Raw genomic sequence first — 21,919 nt, 5'->3', positions numbered from 1 at the left:
AATGCAAGGATTCCTCAGTATATACAAATCAATCAATGTGATACACCATGTTAACAAAGTGAAGGAGAAAAACCATATGATCATCTCAATAGATGCAGAAAGAGCTTTTGACAAACTCAACACCCATTTATGATAAAAACCCTCCAGAAATTAGGCATAGAGGGAACTTACCTCAACATAATAAAGGCCATATATGACAAACCCACAGCCAACGTCATTCTCAGTGGTGAAAAACTGAAACCATTTCCACTAAGATCAGGAATAAGAGAAGGTGGTCCTCTCTCACCATTATTATTCAACATAGTTTTGGAAGTTTTAGCCACAGCAATCAGGGAAGAAAAGGAATCAAAATCAGAAAAGAAGTAAAGCTGTCACTGTTTGCAGATGACATGATACTATACACAGAGAATCCTAAGGATGCTACCCCAAAACTACTAGAGCTAATCAATGAATTTGGTAAAATAGCAGGATACAAAATTAATGCACAGAAAACTCTTGCATTCTTGAGAGGGCAGACAGCAGAATCAAGAAGAACTACAATCTTGCAGCCTGTGGAACAAAAACCACATTCACAGAAAGATAGACAAGATGAAAAGACAGAGGGCTATGTACCAGATGAAGGAACAAGATAAAACCCCAGAAAAACAACTAAATGTAGTGGAGATAGGCAACTTTCCAGAAGAATAATTCAGAATAATGATAGTGAAGATGATCCAGGACCCTTTAAAAAGAATGGAGGCAAAGATGGAGAAGATGCAAGACATGTTTAACAAAGACCTAGAAGAATTAAAGAACAAACAAACAGAGATGAATAGTACAATAACTGAAATGAAAACTACACTAGAAGGAATCAAGAGCAGAATAACTGAGGCAGAAAAACGGATAAGTGACCTGAAAGACACAATGGTGGAATTCACTGCTGCAGAAAAGAACAAAGAAACAAGAATGAAAAGAAATGAAGACAGCCTAAGAGACCTCTGGGACAACATTAAACGCAAGAACATTCGCATTATAGCGGTCCCAGAAGGAAAAGAGAGAAAGGAAGGACCAGAGAAAATATTTGAGGAGATTATACTCGAAGACTTCCCTAACATGGGAAAGGAAATAGCCACCCAAGTCCAGGAAGCACAGAGAGTCCCATACAGGATAAACCCAAGGAGAAACACGCCGAGACACACAGTAATCAAATTGGCAAAAATTAAAGACAAAGAAAAATTATTGAAAGCAGCAAGGGAAAAATGACAAAGAACATACAAGGGAACTCCCATAAGGTTAACAGCTGATTTCTCAGCAGAAACTCTACAAACCAGAAGGGAGTGGCATGATATACTTAAAGTGATGAAAGGGAAGAACCTGCCACCAAGATTACTCTACCCGGCAAGGATCTCATTGAGATTTGATGGAGAAATCAAAAGCTTTACAGACAAGCAAAAGCTAAGAGAATTCAACACCACCAAACCAGCTAGCTCTACAACAAATGCTACAGGAACTTCCCTAAGTGGGAAACACAAGAGAAGAAAAGGACATACAAAAACAAACCCATAACAATTAATTAAGAAAATGGGAATAGGAACATACATATCGATAATTACCTTAAATGTAAATGGATAAAATGCTCCCACCAAAAGACACAGACTGGCTGAGTGGATACAAAAACAAGACCCATATATATTCTGTCTACAAGACACCCACTTCAGACCTAGGTACACATACAGACTGAAAGTGAGGGGATGGAAAAATATATTCCATGCAATTGGAAATCAAAAGAAAGCTGGAGTAGCAATAGTCATATGGGATAAAATACACTTTAAATAAAGAATGTTACAAGAGACAAGGAAAGACACTACATAATGAGCAAGGGATCAATTGAAGAGGAAGATATAACAATTATAAATATATATGCATCCAACATAGAAGCACCTCAATACATAAGGTAATGGCTAACAGCTCTAAAATAGGAAATCGACAGTAACACAATAATAGTGGGGGACTTTAACACCCCACTTACACCAATGGACAGATCATCCAAAATGAAAATAAATAAGGAAACAGAAGTGTTAAATGACACAATAGACTAGATAGAGTTAATTGATATTTATAGGACATTCCATCCCCAAACAGCAGATTACACTTTATCCTCAAGTCCGCATGGAACATTCTCCAGGATAGATCACATCTTGGGTCACAAATCAAGCCTCAGTAAATTTAAGAGAATTGAAATCATATCAGGCATCTTTTCTGACCACAATGCTATGAGATTAGAAATGAATTACAGGGTAAAAAACATTAAAACACACAAATACATGGAGGCTAAACAATACATTACTAAATAACGAAGAGATCACTGAAGAAATCCAAGAGGAAATAAAAAAATACCTAGAGACAAATGGGAATGAATACACGATGATCCAAAACCTATGGGATGCAGCAAAAGCAGTTCTAAGAGGGAAGTTTATAGTTATACAAGCCTACCTCAAGAAACAAGAAAAATCTCAAATAAACAACCTAACCTTACACCTAAAGGAACTGGAGAAGGAAGAACAAACAAAACCCAAAGTTAGCAGAAGGAAAGAAATCATAAAGATCAGAGCAGAAATAAATGAAATAGAAACAAAGGAAACAATTGCAAAGATCAATAAAACTAAAAGCTGGTTTTTGAGAAGATAAACAAAATTGATAAACCATTAGACAGACTCACTAAGAAAAAGAGGGAGAGGACTCAAATCAATAAAATTAGAAATGAAAAAGGAGAGGTTACAACAGACACCACAGAAATACAAAGCATCTTAAGAGATTACTACAAGCAACTCTATGCCAATAAAATGGACAACCTGGAAGAAATGGACAGATTCTTAGAAAGGTATAAACTTCCAAGACTGAACCAGGAGGAAATAGAAAATATGAACAAGCTAGTCACAAGTAATGAAATTGAAACTGTGATTAAAAATCTTCCAACAAACAAAAGTCAAGGACCAGATGGCTTCACAGGTGAATTCTATCAAACATTTAGAGAAGAGCTAACACCCATCCTTCTCAAATGCTTCCAAAATATTGCAGAGGAAGGAACACTCCCAAACTCATTCTATGAGGCCACCATCACCCTGATACCAAAACCAGACAAAGATAGTACAGAAAAAGAAAAATACAGAGCAATACCACTGATGCATATAGATGCAAAAATCCTTAACAAAATACTAGCAAACAGAATGAAACAACACATTAAAAGGATCATATACCATGATTAAGTGGGATTTATCCCAGGGATGCAAGGAGTCTTCAATATACGTAAATCAATCAATGTGATACACCATATTAACAACTTGAAGAATTAAAACCATATGATCATCTCAATAGATGCAGAAAAAGCTTTTGACAAAATTCAACACCCATTTATGGTAAAAACTCTCCAGAAAGTGGGCACAGAGGGAGTGTACCTCAACATAATAAAGGCCATATATGACAAACCCACAGCAAACATCATTCTTAATGGTGATAAACTGAAAGCATTTCCTCTAAGATCAGGAACAAGACAAGGATGTCCACTCTTACCACTATTATTCAACATAGTTTTGGAAGTTCTAGCCACAGCAATCAGAGAAGAAAAAGAAATAAAAGTAATTCAAATTGGAAAAGAAGAAGTAAAACTGTCACTGTTTGCAGATGACAAGATACTATACATAGAGAATGCTAAAGATGCTACCAGAAAACTACTAGAGCTAATCAATGAATTTGGTAAAGTTGCAGGATACAAAATTAATGCACAGAAATCTCTGGCATTCCTATACACTAATGATGAAAGATCTGAAAGAGAAATTAAGAAAACACTCCCATTTACCATTACAACAAAAAGAATAAAATACCTAGGAATAAACCTACATAGGGAGACAAAAGGCCTGTATGCAGAAAACTATAAGACACTGATGAAAGAAATTAAAGATGATACCAAAAGATGGAGAGATATACCATGTTCTTGGATTGGTCGAATCAATATTGTGAAAACGATTATACTACCCAAAGCAATCTACAGATTTAATGCAATCCCTATCAAATTACCAATGGCATTTTTTATGGAGCTAGAACAAAAAATCTTAAAATTTGTATGGAGACACAAAGACCCTGAATAGCCAAAGCAGTCTTGAGGAAGAAAAAACGGAGCTGGCGGAATCAGACTCTGTAACTTCAGACTATACTACAAAGCTACAGTAATCAAGACAATATGGTACTGGCACAAAAACCGAAACATAGATCAATGGAACAACATAGAAAGCCCAGAGGTAAACCCACGCACCTATGGTCAACTAATCTATGCCAAAGGAGGCAAGGATATACAATGGAGAAAAGACAGTCTCTTCAATAAGTGGTGCTGAGGAAACTGGATAGCTACATGTAAAAGAATGAAATTAGAACACTCCCTAACACCATACACAAAAATAAAGTCAAAATGGATTCGAGACCTAATGTAAGACCGGACACTATGAAACTCTTAGAGGAAAACATAGGAAGAACACTCTTAGACATAAATCACAGCAAGATCTTTTTTGATCCACCTATTAGAGTAATGGAAATAAAAACAAAAATAAAAAAATGGGACCTAATGAAACTTAAAAGCTTTTTCACAGCAAAGGAAACCATAAACAAGATGAAAAGACTAACCTCAGAATGGGAGAACATTTTTTCAAGTGAAGCAACTGACAAAGGATTAATCTCCAAAATTTACAAACAGCTAATGCAACTCAATATCAAAAAAACCAAACAAAGCCCAATCCAAAAATGGGCAGAAGACCTAAATAGACATTTCTCCAAAGAAGATATACAGATTGCCAACAAAGACATGAAAGGATGCTCTAATCATTAGAGTAAAGCAAATCAAAACTACAATGAGGTATCACCTCACACCAGTCAGAATGGCCATCATCAAAACATCTAGAAACAATAAATGCTGGAGAGGGTGTGGAGGAATGGTAACCCTCTTCCACTGCTGGTGGGAATGTAAATTGATACAGCCACTATGGAGAACAGTATGAAGGTTCCTTAAAAAACTAAAAATAGAAATACTATATGACCCAGCATCCCACTACTGGGCGTATACCCTGAGAAAACCTTAATTCAAAAAGAGTGATGTACCACAATGTTCACTGCAGCTCTATTTATAATAGCCAGGACATAGAAACAACCTAAGTGTCCATTGACAGATGAAGAGATAAAGAAGATGTGGCACATATATACAATGGAATATTTCTCAGCCATAAAAAGAAACAAAACTGAGTTATTTGTAGTGAGGTGGATGGACCTAGAGTCTGTCATACGGAGTGAAGTAAGTCAGAAAGAAAAAAACAAATACTGTATACTAACACATATATATGGAACCTAAAAAAAAAATAAAAAGGCTATGAAGAACCTAGGAGCAGGACAGGAATAAAGATGCAGATGTAGAGAATGCACTTGAGGACACAGGGGTGGGGAAGGGTAAGCTGGCATGAAGTGAGAGAGTGGCATGGACTTATATGTACTACCAAATGTAAAATAGATAGCTAGTGGGAAGCAGCTGCATATCACAAGGAGATCACCTCAGGGCTTTGTGACCACCTAGAGGGGTGGGATAGGGATGGTTGGAGGGAGACGCAAGAGGAAGGAGATAGGGGGATATATGTATATGTATAGCTGAGTCACTTTGTTATAAAGCAGAAACTAACACACCATTGTAAAGCAATTATACTCCACTAAAGACGTTAAAAAAAAAGTCAAGAAACATTGCTGGAGAGCCTGTGGAGAAAAGGGAACCCTCTTACACTGTTGGTGGGAATGTAAATTTGTGCAGCCACTATGGAGAATAGTATGGAAATTCCTCAAAAAAGTAAAAATAGAGTTACCATATGATCCTTCAATTCCACTCTCGGGCAAATGCTAGTTCAAAAAGATATATGCACCCCAATGTTTATAGCAGCAATATTTACAATAGCCAAGACATGGCAGCAATCTAAATGTCATCATTAGATGAATGGATAAAGAAGATGTGGTATATATACACACGATGGACTATTACTCAGCCATAAAAAAGAATGAAATAATGCCATTGCAGCAACATGGATGGACTTAGAGATTGCCATACTGAGTGAAGTAAGTCAGACAGAGAAAGACAAATATCATATGATATCACTTATCACTAAAAAAAATGATACAAATGAACTTATTTATAAAACAGAAATAGACTCACAGACATAGAAAACAAAATTATGGTTACCAAGGGGGATAGCAGGCAGGGGTGAGATAAATTTGGAGTTTGGGATTAACATGTATACCCTACTATATATAAAATAGATAACAAGCAAGGGCCTACTGTATAGCACAGGGAACTATACTCAATATCTTGTAATAACCTACAATGGAAAGAACCTGATAACAAATATATATATATATATATATGTATGTATATGAAACTGAATCACTTTGCTGTACACATTGTAACTATACTATTGTAACTATGCCTCTATTTAAAAAAGTATTTGCAAATATGTTTGCACAAAGATTTCTATTGTAGAATTTTTATAATAACTAAAAACTGGAGACAACCTAGTTGACTTGCTAATAAAACACGAAAGATATCCAAGATATATCAAGTAAAAAATGCAAGTTGCATAACTATATGTATAATATGATTGTACTTGTAAAAAATTCTATGTCTTTATGTTTATGATATATTTTAATATTTCTAGAAAAATATACCTGAAAGTACCCTTTTGTTCCATTTGATTTTTTATCGTGAAAGTTTATGTATTCTTCCAGAATAATAAATTATTAAAAAGTTGTGTTAAACCTGGCCACAAAGGATGAGAGATATTATAATGTAGATTTACATTGAGTTGGATAGGATTATTTTTCAACCTGGCTTTACCTTTGCTAGCTGTGTCTCTAAGCTGGTTACTTCACCTCTCTAAGCTTCAGTTTCCTCTCTTGCAAACTGAGGATAAAAATGATCTCATTTTTAACCTCAGTGGTTTATTTTAAAGATTAAATGAGATATTGCATGTCAAGTACTAAGCACAGGGCCTGGCACATACAAGGGCTCAGTAAGTATTTATGATGGTGATGATGATGATGGTAGTGACAATGATAATAAGTATTCCTTTTTCTTGCAGTTCTCCATGATGTGTCCTAGTTCTAGGACTCAGACACAATCATCTAACAAGAAGTCCTTTAGGTGTGATAGCACCAGCATAAATAATAGGCATTTTCACGAGGGATCATAGAAACAAAGGAATGAGGATGTGTATAAAATCACGAATATAGAGTGTGAGGGGTATGATGTGCTGGTCCACTGTGCTGTGAAGAGGGAGGGAATGGCACTTGGTCAGAAGTATATGCCTGTGTGACGTATCTAAAAGGTGAGTGTGTAAACCATGCGGTAAGAGTCCCTGTGAACCTTAGAGGAAAATTGGCTGAGGCAGGTGCTGCGTACCACTGGGGGAAGAAGAATGGACTAGTTGAATGGAAAAAAATCAAATCTGCGATCAGGTAGCCCGCTAGATGCCAAAGAGATGGCTGCCCCAACCACCTTGATGGGATGCTGGCTCCTGGGCTGGTATGCCTAAATCAACCTGCTCATGTGATTTTGTCTGTATTTCTTATGATACTCAGAGACCCAGCCAAGGGAGACTAAGAGTATCAGCCTGTATTTTGCTTTATGTACTTCAGAAAGCATTTGCATGTTATTTCATGGTCTCGTGTTTCTCTGGGTTGTATCCCAGGAGCAGTGACTCCCAGCTTCTCCTTTAGCATGTCTCCTTCCAGGAACCTTTGAGTCTGACATACACCATATTCCCTGTGCAGCAAAATAATAGGATTCTACGGTGGAGGATGACCCTGATATTCATCTAGTTCAATTTTCTCACTTTGTGAATGAGGAAATTGAGGTCAAAATAGGGAAATATGCTTGGCCAAGTTCATAGAGCTAGTATCTTCAGAACCAAGACTAGAGCATTCATCTCAACAGCCCTTAGCATACTTTTGCTCTACCATAACATTGGCCTGTAGGGGATCATCACAAAGCAGATTCAGAGATGACAAGAAGCAGTTTTCCTTTGGTTTTTATACCTAATGGCAAGATGTCAGGCAGCTTAGAGAATGAAAGAATTTGATTAATGGGTGACCATTTTCATTCCATGTCATCCTGTTTTCACCTCTGTGTCCCCACTGCTTTAAGAATCACTTGGTAAACTAACTTGGATTGGTTGTGATTGTATACCCTTAAAAGCTATATACCTAGCTAATAATAATATAGAATTTTTAATATGGAAATGTGAGGCATGTTTATATCCCTGGTAGTGAAAGAAGCTCAAGAGTAGAAGTTTGTTAGAAGTCAAAGAGAGAAAAACCAGGACAAAGAATGACCCGACCTTTTCTGGGGCAACTAAACCTATAACTAGAATTTGTTATTTTCCCTTTTGTATCATAATTGCAGATCAAAATATAGTCTATGTTCTAAAAACCTTCTTTGCATTTTTAGTGAGGAGTTTTGATCGCATTCAAGAAGACTTCTTGAACTGTGCTGCTGGGAAGGTCCAGGTTCCTGAAAGCGCAGCCACAGGAAGGATCCCAGACTTTCAACTGGAAATTCTATGTGCAGGAAGTATGCTGGGTGGTCACACTAGCAAATAGGAGTACTGGAGCTCCATTTCTGCTGCCGGGGAGAGAAGGCGCTCAGTCCCTGGTTGTGCTGCCTGTGGGCAGGACCAACTCACCTATGACACTGAGCAGCATCACCTCACTCTGCTGGACCCCCAGGCCATTGTCGGCCTTACAGGAGTAGTTTCCAGAATGTTTCGTGGTCAGAGAGAGGTTGAAGGATGCTCCTCCTCCCAAGGGAGCTGAGCTGTTTCCCACGGCGACATCCTCGTGATAAAACTGGTACAGGACCGGGGGAGAGCCTCTCTGGGCCTCACAGTGAAGCTCTACCATGTCCCCCTCCATAGCCTGGGCCCTGGAAGCCCTGAGGGTGAGGACAGGGTGAGACACTGGAACTGAAGGAAGAAAGATAGTTAACCATCAGTTCATGCTGTTTAAATATGTTCTTCCATAGAAAAGACATTTCAAACAGGAAAATGTTTTTCTGTTTTTAATGACGCTGTGACATCACTCAGAACTCAGCTATAATTTCTTCATATCTGAAGAAATAAATCATTTGTGTAGTGTTATATATAGTCTGGAATACTTCGATATACAATCTCAAAAGTGTTTGGGGAATCTGAAAACAGAGATTAAATTGAAACCCAAGTATCTGAGAAGTCAAAAGACAATTGGAGAAGAGGAGAAATCAGTTCAATAGAAAATGAGAAACAGGGGAGACTGCTGCTTACATAGCCAGAGATGTAACCGAGCCATGGCCGCATCAAAAATAAGACCCAAAAGATAATAAATATTGATCAAGTTATTGGCTCATTTTTATATTTATTCATTCATCAAAAATTAATTGAGCAGTTTAAAAGTCTCAGGAACTACACAATATGCTGGAGATTCAATAGTGAGAAAGACACAGTCCCTGCTCTCATGAAGCCTGCAACCTAGATGAGATGATAGAGAGCAATTAAATAGAAATACAAATACATAATCAAAACAGTTATAATTGATACAAAGTAAAGAATAGGATGCTACGAAATGTATAATAATGGGGCCTGATCTAGTGTGGGTTAGTCAGGTAATGCTTCCTCACAAAGTGACATCTGAATTAACCAGGCGAGGAAGGGAATGAAGATGGCACAGGCAGGCAAACAGTGTGCGCAAAGGCCCTGAGCTGGGAAGAAGGTTGGAGCTTTTGAGCTGTTGAAACGAGGTGACAGCAGCAGTAAGAGAAGGGTTTGAAGAGTGCCATGAAATAGGAGGCTGGAGAGCTTAGGCAGAGCTTCACAAGCCATGGTACGGATTTTGATCCTTCTTCACAGAGCAATGGGAAACCGGTAAGTGTCTCTATACAGGGGCATGAGATGATCAAACCTGTCTTTTTTAAAGACAGTTTTGATCTCAGTGTGCAAAATGGATTGTAATGGGACAGAAATGGAATGGAGAGGTCATCAGGGGTGGAGTGGTGGCGTTGCAGTAATTGAAATGGTGGTAGATTTGACTATGATAGTGGCAGTAAAGACAGAAAGAAAAGATCCAAGGAATATTTTGGAAATAAAATCAATAGGAGTCAATGATTAACTGGCTATGGAGACCAAGGGAGAGAAATGGCAAGGAAGACTCCTGGGATTTTGCCTTGTATATATGGGTGAATGGATGTGTCTTTCACAGAGCTAGGGACACTTGGAGGAGGACCAGATATGGGGGGAGTTCCATGAGTTCATTTTTAGAGATGTTCAAGTTCATGAGCCTTTAAGAGATATGGCATAGGCAGGTGCTCAAGTAGGAGGTCTCTTTTGGAGGTAAAAGTTTAAGAATCATTTATAGATGACAGCCCCAGGATTATCCAGAGAAAGAACATATATAAGAGAAGAGGGTACATGCAGGACAAGGCTCTGGGACACACCAATGCTTTTAAAGTTTGTCTATAAAAGGAGGAGCTAGTAAAGGGAACTGAGAAGGAGTGGCAGAGAAAGGAGATCCAGGAGAAGGTGAAGTCATTGAAGCCAAGGAAGGGAGGGTTTCAAGAAGAAAGAAATACTATTTCTGAGAGATCAAGTAAGGTGAGGATTGGAAAATGGCCATTGGATTTAAAGCCATGGGGGTCATTGGTGACCTTTGTGAGAATCATTTTTTGTACAAAGGTCAGAAGAAACCAAGTGTTAAATCCTAGAGGGTAAGGAGAAGATGGAGACAATCTGTGAAACTGACTCTTTTTTGGAAGTTTAGCCATAATAGAGCAGTGGCTGGAGACATAAGTGGGACCAAGTTAGGGTTTTTTCTTAGACATGGGAGAGACATAGCACGTTAAATGTCAATGGGAAAGATCCTATAAAGCAGGAGAGAAAGTTGTTCAAAGTGTCTGAGAATGCAAGAAAGGATGGACTCTAGAGGTGAGATGGAGATTTTCACCTTTCATAGGAAGCAGTCTTCTATACCTTAGGAAGAGGAGGGATGAGTTACTGGATGGATACAGAGACAAACACTCAAATGGTGGTGGGAGTCGAGGGTGTGATTGTCTGGGAGGAAGTAAAGGTGTTAAGGAACTGGGGGTTCTGTTGAGGTCTGAGAAAAATAATGATTGGAGGATTTTATTTTTTTAAATTCCTGTATTTTATTTTTTTTGAACATCTTTATTGGAGTATAATTGCTTTACAATGGTGTGTTAGTTTCTGCTTTATAACAAAGTGAATCAGCTGTGCATATACATATATCTCCGTATCTCCTCCCTCTTGCGTCTCCCTCTCTCCCTCCCTATCCCACCCCTCTAGGTGGTCACAAAGTACCGAGCTGATCTCCCTGTGCTATGTGGCTGCTTCCCACTAGCTATCTATTTTACATTTGGTAGTGTATATATGTCCATGCCACTCTCTCACTTCATCCCAGCTTACCCTTCCCAATCCCCATGTCCTCAAGTCCATTCTCTACATCTGTGTCCTGCCCCTAGTGATTGGAGGATTTGAAGAAACAAGTAGAGGGATAGGAGGTTGTGGTCAGGTGATTGGAGTAGTGTACGTACGGGGCAGTGGGTGGCAGAAAGAATGACAAGCCATGGTGTTGAGTGGGTCATCCATGTGGACGAGTTATGGAATGATGGCAGAGTGTAGGTTAGCGAGGAAGACTATGAGTGAGGTGCCAAGCCTGCACTGAAAGTGGGCATGACTAGGAGGTCAGCCCATGAGAGGCCAGGTAGGAGAGAGAGTGCTATAGCTGAATGAGAGGTAAGATGTCAGGAGAATGATGTTGAAAGGTCTTTTAGCAGGAGTTCTGGCTGGAGGTCTGAGATGCTCTGGGACAGGGGCAGGAGAAGCTAGAGAGAAATTCATGAGCCAGTGAAAGGATGAGTTGGCTTTTTTATTGATTGACTGACAAAGGAAACCCCAACTAAATCTCTTCTGAGGTGAGACATGTTGAACTTTATAATTTCCTTTCTTGCTGATCATTGTTGGCCAGGATGCCATTTGTGTTTTAAAAGCCTTTATTCCTACATTAGGAAACTTTTAGTCACAATGCCTTGCACTGCTGCTAGCAAGAGAGGCAAAGCAAGCAAAGGGAAGGTGCAAGTTCCTGAAAATGTAGAATACAGAACTCTCAGTTGTAGGCTGTGTAGCAATGATGTCATGCAGCAAATGGCCCTGGGGTGCCTCCAAGCTCGGCTACAGGTTAAGGTGGGGGAGATGGCCTGTCCCTGGCTGTGCTGTAGTTGGGTCCACTTACCTCTGACACTGAGTGACACTGTGTTACTGCGCTGAAACCCCTGGCCATTGTTGGCCTCACAGAAATAGTTCCCAGAATGCTCTGCCGTCAGAAGGAGGTTGAAGGAAGCTCCTCTCCTAGAGGGGCTTGAGCTGCTCCCCAGGCAGACATCCTCATGATAAAACTGGTACAGGATTGGGGGAGAGCCTCTCCATGTCTCACAGTGAAGCTCCATCACGTCCCCCACCATAGCCTGGGTCCCGGGAGCCCTGAGGGTGAGGACAGGGCGAGATACTGGAACTGAGAGCAAAAATGAGTTAGTTGATAACAGGATCTTTTCCCATTGACTCTATGTTTATTTTTCAGAGGTTACCTCTGTTGATTATTTGGTGACACTTTCTAGATATTTTCTATGTGTAAGAACTCTTATTCTTATCAACACATAAACAAATGCATAAAAAACTCACATACATGCATGGCATCACCGTATACATACTGGTCTACAACCTGATTTTTCCCCTTAGCAAAATATCATGAGCATCATTCTGTGTTATTACCTAAAGATCTATCTCCGTCACTTAAAAAATCAGCTTTATTGAGGTATAGTTTACATGCATAAAATGCAACTCCTCTAAATTTAAAATTTGATAATTTAGGGTAAATATTGCTTGATTATTTTTAACAACAGCAAAGCATTCCATGGTATGAATTTACTGTAATACACTGAAACAATTCCTCATTATGGAACTTTAGGTTGTTATTGTTTTTTAATTTTGAATAAGGCTGCATTACACAATTCTGTATATATATCATTGTATTTTGTCAATGAATTTCTTAGGATAAATTGTTCGAAGTGGGATTTCTGGGATTGGGATATGGGCATTTCAAATAATGATATATAATGCTAAATTTTTCTTCAAAAATTTCAACCAATTTACACTTGCACTAATGGTATGTAAGAGTTTCCTTTCCCCACCCTCTGATCAATTATAGTCATATAAATGCACAGGCTTATTTTTCTTATCATTTCTCTTTTCCTAGTTTTAAACTCTACAGTTGTTCCATCTGAAGAATTGACTTATTCTCTCCTATGGAACCTTACAGTTTATTATCTGATTTTTTATGGACTACTAGTGAACTATAATCCATTAATGATGAGTTGTTCTCTATAAAGTATCCAGAAATTATTTATAAAATGAAAACTTTGAAATCTGTCATTAATTTTTCTAAATTATTAAGTCAATTTTTATTCTCCATTATGAAATAATAATAATCATGAGAAAATTGGTTTTTTAATTTCCTCTTCTCCCTCTGACTGATTTTCCTTTGTTACATATATTTTTTACATTTTCAGCATTTATAATAGTTGCTTTCTCTTCTGTAACCATAACTCTCATGTTACTTAGCCTTTGTTTTTATGTCTGAATCAGTGGTTTTCAACCAAATCTGTACAATATTTTCAACTGAGGATGTGTTAAAAAATATGGATTCTGAGACCGCATCTGAGAGATTCTGAATTTAATTGGTCTGGAGAGAGCTTAGTAAAAAGTCTTTTTTCAAAATTCCTAGGTGATTCTAATATGCAGCCAAGGCTAAGAACTACTGATCTGAATAGATTCAATATTCACTTTTCATATCATAGTTTCCTCATTTGGAGTCTTTTATATTGATTCATACCTTGGTTGGCTAGAGTTTGTCATCAAGTAATTTTTCAAGAAGTGTTAATGGGTACTAAGTTCCCTGAATTATTGCACGTTTGAAAATGTTTTTTTGATTTGATATAAAATTCTCAGTTCTCATTTCTCCTCTGAAAGTCCAAGTCTGAATACCATTCCTCTCTCTTTTAGCATTGACTTCTGTGTAAAGACTAAGACCAACTGCATATTTTTTCTTTTTGAGATGACTGCATTTTTTTCTTTTTTTTTTGCTGTGATCACACACACGCGGGTGTGTGCACACACACACATATATTTTTAGCCTTGAAAGTCAATAACCTCATCAGGATATGCCTTTTGATCTACATATTCAAGTTTTCTTCACTTCAGGAAACTTTATTATGTCTTTGAGTTTTGTTTCTCTCTTTAGACACTTAATTATCCACACTTGTGGGCTTCGTTGTCTGATCTCCATATTTTACTTTCTTTTTCTTTTTGCCTTTTTCTGTGTCTTTCTACTTTGTGTTCTGTATTATTTTCTCAAACCAATTCTCCATTCCATTAACAGATTTTGGAAGTATGCACTCTCTTCTTACTGCTCCAAATTTGGATTTTATTTTTAACATAGGTTTGGATTTTATTTTTAACATAGGTTTGGTTTTATATATATATATAAATATATATATATATATATATATATATATTTCTTTTCTGTTATCATCTCTCTTTTTTTCTTAACATCTTTATTGGAGTATAATTGCTTTACAATGGTGTGTTAGTTTCTGCTTTATAACAAAGTGAATCAGCTATACATATAAGATTCTCATATTGGACTTGTTTTCTTTATGGCTTTTACTTCAATGAATAAAATTATATTCTGAGTTTTGTATTTGCTTGAGAAAGCTGTGTGTGTGTATGGGGGGCGGGTAGTGTTTTAGTGACCCAGGGCTGTTGATAGATTCAAAATGGGTATATCTTATTAGCTCACATTCCCACGAAATTTCTGTGTCTTCTCTTTGGGGTATGTTCCCTTGGGAAAAAAAAAACAACCCAGATTATTCTGCCAGAAAGTGTGCATGGCTCACGGTGAAGCTTCTCAACTTGTTTGCTAATTTAGGGCTCATTTACTTCTGTTCAGTTTATATAAACAGGTGCAAAGATCAATGTTTTCTCCCTGCTCTTTTTTTCCTCATCTCATCTCAAAGACTTTTTGTTCATGGAATAACAAATGCTGACTGAGGACCTACTCTATGCCAGACACCAAGTAGGCACAGGGATGAGGTGCAGATCAAAACTGATAAGGTTCCATTCTCATGAAGCTTATACTCTGGTATTGAGGAAGACAGACACTAAACGGGAAATAAAGAAGTTTCAGATATTGCTAAATTTGAGAAGAAAATACAACATCATAATGAGAAAGAGGATGTCTTAGGGCTTGGGGCTTTCCTAGGAAGATTGGCTTCAGGCTTTGGAGTCTGGGTCTCATATCATTTACATTTTTAAAATAATCTCTTTACTCAACAATTTATATTAGTGTAATGTCTTCCTTTGGCCATGTTTTATTTCTATGATCTGAAACAAGAGCTATCGAGGAGCAAGAGGTCCTTCAGATCCATATGTTCCAAGATAGGACCGTAGTAATAAGAACTCCAAATGGACTCACGGGTTCCTAAGACCACAGACTATAACAGAAACTTGCCTAATTTACAAACTCTGACCAGACCACACTTGCAGTTACAATCACACTCTGACCAATTCCTGCTCCCAAAGCCCTAAAAAGTGCCTCACCTAACTCCCCACTGTGAGAGATGATGAGACTCTGTCAAACTGATGCTCTCCCTTGCTTTGCCAGGTAAACAAGCCCAGCTCTGGGGCACCCACAGATTTCCCTGGTTGTATTGTCTGGGGCTTTGACGAGTGTTGCTCAGCCTCTCCCTCACTCTGTTTCTTCCAGAGCTTCATGAATTCATGGCCTCTGGGTTCCTATTCCAACTCGAATCACAGAATTCTGGGGCTCTAAGGGACACTAATTACTGTCTTATCTAACTTTCAATAGAAGGTGAAAACAGCAAGACAAAGAAAATTTAAAAGTTTTGTCCAAATTATGAGCTAGCTATTTTCATATCCAGGGCTAGAATTCAGATTTTCTGACCCACGCTGACATTAGACAACCCGAGCAAGGTGTTTTTCATGTACACTGACTCTTTCTAGGAAACCTCAGAGGTCCTGCTGTGCATATCGTTCCTAGAAAAAGTATTTTCTTAAATGTAGTTCATTACATGTCATGTTGTCCCAAGTGACCCTGCTCTCTCGGCCATCATTTGTTGAATTAGAGGTGAGCAGTTGGTTTAAGAACATTCTATGTGTAGACTTGCCAGTGGCCTATAAGGTGTCTTAGAGCTAGGCTGCTTGACTAGTTAGACTAGTGGGAAGCACCGCTTTGGCAGTTGGGGCAGACACTGAAATACAGAGCAGGACATCATACCCAGAAGTCCAAGGCAGTCAATGCTGAAATTAACAGGAGTTTTAAGTAAAAATAAGTTATAAGATAGAGTCATAAGAAAGAGGGTGGAAAGCATTTAGGAGCAGTAAGAACAATGGGTCAGAAGGACATAGAAAGGAAATAGCTGATGGGCCTAAGAGTAGAGAATAATGAAAGCTTCTAGATCCTCAGACATCAGTATAATCTGTTTTTGAGAAATAAGTTGAATTCTGAGAGATCTCCCAGTTCTTATTCCATAAATCTGAATATAATGTCTTTCCTGTTTTTTGTTTTGTTGTTGTTTTTTTTTTTTACTCCCTGGATATCCTTAACAAACCCTCACCCACTGGAGACATCAGGGTTTTTTTCTTCTGATCTAAAATGATCTGATATACCAGATTCAAGATTTTTCTATTTATATTTCTCTTCTCTGAAAAGAAAACTGAACTTTCACTCTCTACTAAACAAAGATTCCAAGTGTAAAAAGAAGGAATTTTGCTCCTAAAATGACACTTTTTCATAGTTCCATGGGGAACCATGACCTGTACACCTATGGCTTGTATACCTTTATAAATGTATGTCATACTGCAACAAAAAAATTAAAAACATAATACAATGAAATGACACTTATTTTACTGGGTTAAGTCAAAGGATCATGGAAACCCCAGAAAACAAATGAGCTGGTTTCCAGGAAGCAATTTCCTCCCTTCCCTTCACCTTCAGCCCTCTTTAAACCTACTGGAAGAGCTTGAACTGATTGAGAATCCTCTGGAGAAAGTAAGGTCTTGCCCAGTATATGCTCATATGACTGTGCTTCTAGCTAAATTAATATGTAAGTGTTATTGGGGAAATATGAGATGCTTCTGTGCATGGAGTTAAGAGAAATTGGCTTGGAGACTGAACATACAGGGCCTGAGAAGATAATTTGAGAAAACAAATTCATTTGGTAAAAGCTGGGGAAGGTGCTGAGCTATCATAGGGGTCTGGCTGAGCCAGGGATGGATGAGGATTAAGGCCCACAGATAGCTGGTTCTATAAGAAGGGAACCAAGACAGGCATGAGGTTGACTGGGGTAGGAAACTGGAAGATCCATGCAGACCTCTGAAAAGGTTGGTGCGAGAGGATCTGGGTCAGGGATGGGTCACTGACAGGAATCCAGAGCTTACCGGTGACAGAGAGTCTCAGGGTCTCACTGCTCTGGAGGCCAAGGCCATTGTCAGCTGTGCAGTAGTAGTTCCCAGAATGCTCTTCAGTCAGAGAGAATCTATAGGACATTGTTCTCCTTAAAGTAGCTTCTATCTTCCTGAGCAGCACACCTTCACGAAAAAACTGATACCAGATGGGCAGAGAACCTCTCTGAGCTTCACAGTCAAAGCTCACTTCATCTCCCACAAAAGTCCGGGTCCCAGGAGGGCTGAGGGTGAGGACAGGTTGAGACACGGGGACTGAGGGAAAGAAACACTTAGTCAACAGGTGCATCTGACACTTCTTGGAACTTTCAATCAGTGGCTAGTGAGATGTCCAGTCTGAAGTCCACTGGCTCTCAGGGCAGCCCAGTGCCTCCCAGGCTTTTATTCCCAGCTCTCTCATGTTTTCCATGCTGGTCTTCTCCTTTCCCATCAGACCTGGCCCTTCTCTTCTCCTTTCTCCCTTTGTTAGGTGACCCTCATTCTTGTTTTCCAGAGGAAATGATGTTCTCTGGGAAAAAGTCCCTTATTTTGCTTCCACCAGACGGACAGATTTACCTTGTTCCTTCCCTTTGCCATACGACCATGGAAGATCTGTTCCCTCACCTGCCAAGCCTCTCTGAGTCTTCTTAGCAGTCCCTGCTCTACACTTCTCCCTTTGCTGGGATTGGCCTCAGGCCTCTGGCCTTGGCCCATTTCTGTTCCAGATTCACATACTCTTCCTGCACTCTCCCTGCATCCAGCTTGACCCTCTCTATTTACAGGTGAGAAAAATGAGTCAGGAAAAGGTTAGGAGATCCACCTGTGGTCCCTCAGCAGGCTGTTTTCAGGGCCAGATAGGACCTGAGTCTGTCTCCTTACTCATGGTCTAATGCTGAATCATATCATCTCCTTGAAAGTGGAACTGGAGTTTGCCACCAATGAAGGAAACAGCATAGGGCTCTACAGAAGTTATTTTCCTCTCACTACCACAACTACCTTAATAGCTTTCAGGGTAAGATGGCATCAGATACTGGTAAAGTAGGTTGTGTAGTTTGGGGTGGTGTAGTAATCATAGTTACATGGTTGGAGTAACTGTGATGTTGCTATCTATCTGTATCCTACATGAATTTGCACATTGGTTATTGCCAATAATTAATTGTTGATTGGAGCAAAGATATCTCCACAACTCTGGGATAGAGAAATGATTTGAGAACTATTAAGATTGATTGGACACTGAAGCATCTGGGGATTTGAAGGATAAAGAAAGAAAAGAGAAAAACAGTGAATTCTGTAGATGCCATGGACCAAGGAGGGGGAGAGAGACAGACGCTGCAGACATATTAAGGGGTGTGATGGTATCTGAACTTGTTGAAAGATGAGGTCCACATGATAGAGACAGTTGTTCAAAGACCTGGGAGCCAATGGGGATATTAGAATGGTGTTATGGACTGAACTGTGTCCCTTCCAAATACATATGCTGAAACCCTAAAATCTCCAATATGACTGTATTTGGAGATAGGGCCTTTAAGGAAATAAATGTCAAATGAGGTCATAAGGGTGGGGCCCTGATCAGATGGGACTGGTGTCCTTATAGAAGAGGAAGAGAGAGGCCTCTCTCTCTCCCAGGACACAGAGGAAAGGTCATGTGAGGACACAGAGATAAAGTGGCCTACCACAAGCCAGAAAGAAAGCCTGATTAAATACCAATCTTACTGGCACCTGATCTTGTACTTTTAACCTCCAGAACTGTGAGAAATAAATTTCTGTTGTTAAACCACCCAGTCTGTGGTATTATGTTATGGCAGCCTGAGCAGACTAATATAGATGAATTGGGGAAGAAGCAGGAAGAAGGTAAGGGAGTAGAGATTTGTTGGGATTCAGTAAGAGGAAGACTAGACCCAGGAATCGCTGGACTATTTTTTTTTTTTTTGATTGACAGAAAAATCAAAGACTGCGTATCATCTAAACGAAATAATGGTGAACTCAGAATCTGGACCCTGAAAAGTTTTCACAGCTATGTTAGGAGAGTTTTGGTCAGACTGTGTATTTTACTGTTGATGATTCACTGTAAGGAATTCCTGAGAGTGTGGTCACAGGAAGGAGCTCAGATCTGCCAAGCAGAGGCAATGAACCTGCTGTGATGCCACGTGAACCAAAAGCCTGTGAATTTCTGAGGCTGCAGTCTTTAGACTGTGGGGTTACAAACAACCTGATCCTGTGACTTCTGGTGGTCAGACTTAACTCACTTCTGATGGAGAGTGGCCTCTCCTCACTGCCTGGGTCCCCAGGTCATTGTCTGAGTACAGGAGTCATTCCCAGAATGTTCTGTGGGCAGAGAGATTTAGGGATGTTCCTCTACTATAGGGGTCTGGGGTCGTCAGAATTTCAGCCTCATGATAAAACTGATACAGAATTGAAAGAGAGGCTCCCTTGGTTTCACAGGGAAGATCTGGAGCTCTATCTCATTCTTCCCAATATCCTGTGCCTTAGGAGCCCTGAGGGTGGTGAAAGGATGTGTCATTTGGAGCTAAAAGAGTCAACGAGGTAGTGGGAGGGAGGGAATCCCTGCACATCCTTAAATCAATGAGGCTTATGAAGAGACATGGTCCCAGATTGTTCCAGTTCTAAAATTCTGTTTGTTCTGGCTTTATCCCAGGAGCCACTGCATTTAAGCTAAAAAGTAATTTGTAAATATGAAGAGTCCATACATATGCCAATCACTGAGTACTTTCTCTGACCTCCATTTCTAGGAGTTTCGAAAAGCTCCCGTAACTCCTTCTATCCCTAAATCCCACTCCTGTTAGTCTCTAACTTCTGGTAGATTATTCAGAGTAGTAAATTATTGGCAACTATCAACATTCACTCCCACCCAACCACCTTATGGTTTTCACGAATTTTGAAAAGCCATCCCTTAGATAATATCTGGCAGACACACCTTTCACATTGATGGTCACTGTGTCACTGCGGAAGGAGAAGCGACTATTGCTGGCAACACAATAATACTCTCCATCATTGCTGTTTTGCACCACAGGGATCTTGAATTCTGTTTTTGAGGAAGTGTGAAGCTTTCTTTCTGTCCTCAGATTGAATTTTCTGTACCAAGAAACTGTGATGGGCCCTGGAACTCCATTTACTGAGCAGATGAGCACCAGCTCTTGCCCTTCAAACACCAACTTTGGGCGAGAGTATATACGGATGTCAGGAACAACTTCTAAATGAATAAAAATGACATGTGGGGTTCTTGGTATTGGGGTGTCACAGAATGAGTCATAGAAGAAGAGTCTCAGAATGGGAAGGGCTAAGTCTGCTGACCCAATGGGAAGTTGGCCTGGGGTAGAATTGGGCTTGTTCCTTGGGACGGGGGAGAAAGTGGTGGACGACTGTGGTCCATCCATGGTTTGGGAGAACTTCAACTCTCTAATGAACTGGTGGAACATCTGGCACAAGAAAAAGAGGCAACCCTGCCCACACTCCCCTCATGCCCTACCTGTTAGAACGTGGACTAATCATTCTAGAAATTACACCCAGTGCCCAACAGTGGTGTTGCTTGTGGGGGGAGTGGTGGATGGTGAAGGGGACAGGAAAACCTGCCATCAGCGGTGCTTGTTCTGAAGCTGTGACAACTGCAATGGCTAGTTGGAAATCAATCATTGGCATATACAGAAAGCTTGCCCTGGAATAAGCACTTCTTAACACCTCTGCCATTCAGTTAGATGGTCAGAGGAGGTGGACACATAACCGTCCTCCTAAAACTGGGAAAATCTGTGATGAAAGTGTTCTATACTCCAGGTGGTTGTGGTTTTACACTAGGATGTTGGCTTAGGGCAGTGCCTTTTTGAGTCATCCTGGGGGCTTGTAGAACAAGGGAAGATACCTGGGAACAGAGAGGGAATAGGGTTTGAGATTGGGGTTCCATCAATTATGCTAGGGGAGATCCTATGCTAGAAATTATTATTTTGCAGCTGTTGGGTAACACCCTCTCCACTTCCTCTCAATTTTCCAGTCCATACCAGGGACCTAAGAAAAACCTGTTTCCTGTGACTGGAGAACAAAGATTAATAAAATCTGGACAGTTTAGAAGAAACATAGAACCTTCTTTTTTGCTTAGGAATGGGAGTGGATTTATGGAGAATGCTACCACTTTCACCCCTTCCTCATTCAGGAAAGCATGCATCCCAGATCTGCATCTTTCCTAATGCTCAAACACGTCTCCTATGAGACAGGTCAAATTTAATCAGAAGAGGCATTTGACAATTGGTTAACAGTCATACATGAGGACCTACACAGTTTCAGAGATGTAGGGA

General features: G+C 39.5%; 1 protein-coding gene across 1 annotated transcript in view; it reads right to left on the bottom strand.

Moving 5' to 3' along the window:
* FCRL5 (Fc receptor like 5) overlaps positions 1 to 21,919 on the bottom strand; it is a 55,403-nt gene that overhangs the window by 21,562 nt on the left and 11,922 nt on the right. Inside the window, exons 6-9 of the mRNA XM_007458047.1 lie at positions 20,551 to 21,052; positions 17,613 to 17,891; positions 12,331 to 12,609; positions 8,739 to 9,017 (exon numbers count right to left, since the gene is read on the bottom strand). Coding sequence (XP_007458109.1) covers positions 8,739 to 9,017; positions 12,331 to 12,609; positions 17,613 to 17,891; positions 20,551 to 21,052 — 1,339 coding nt within the window. The remainder of the gene's footprint in view (positions 1 to 8,738; positions 9,018 to 12,330; positions 12,610 to 17,612; positions 17,892 to 20,550; positions 21,053 to 21,919) is intronic.

The sequence above is a fragment of the Lipotes vexillifer genome, unplaced genomic scaffold, assembly GCF_000442215.2.
Source record: "Lipotes vexillifer unplaced genomic scaffold, Lipotes_vexillifer_v1.1 scaffold238, whole genome shotgun sequence".
In the NCBI taxonomy this organism is placed as follows: Eukaryota; Metazoa; Chordata; class Mammalia; order Artiodactyla; family Lipotidae; genus Lipotes; species Lipotes vexillifer.
Note: the sequence above shows the minus strand (reverse complement) of the source record. Positions and strands in the feature narration are given on the sequence as shown.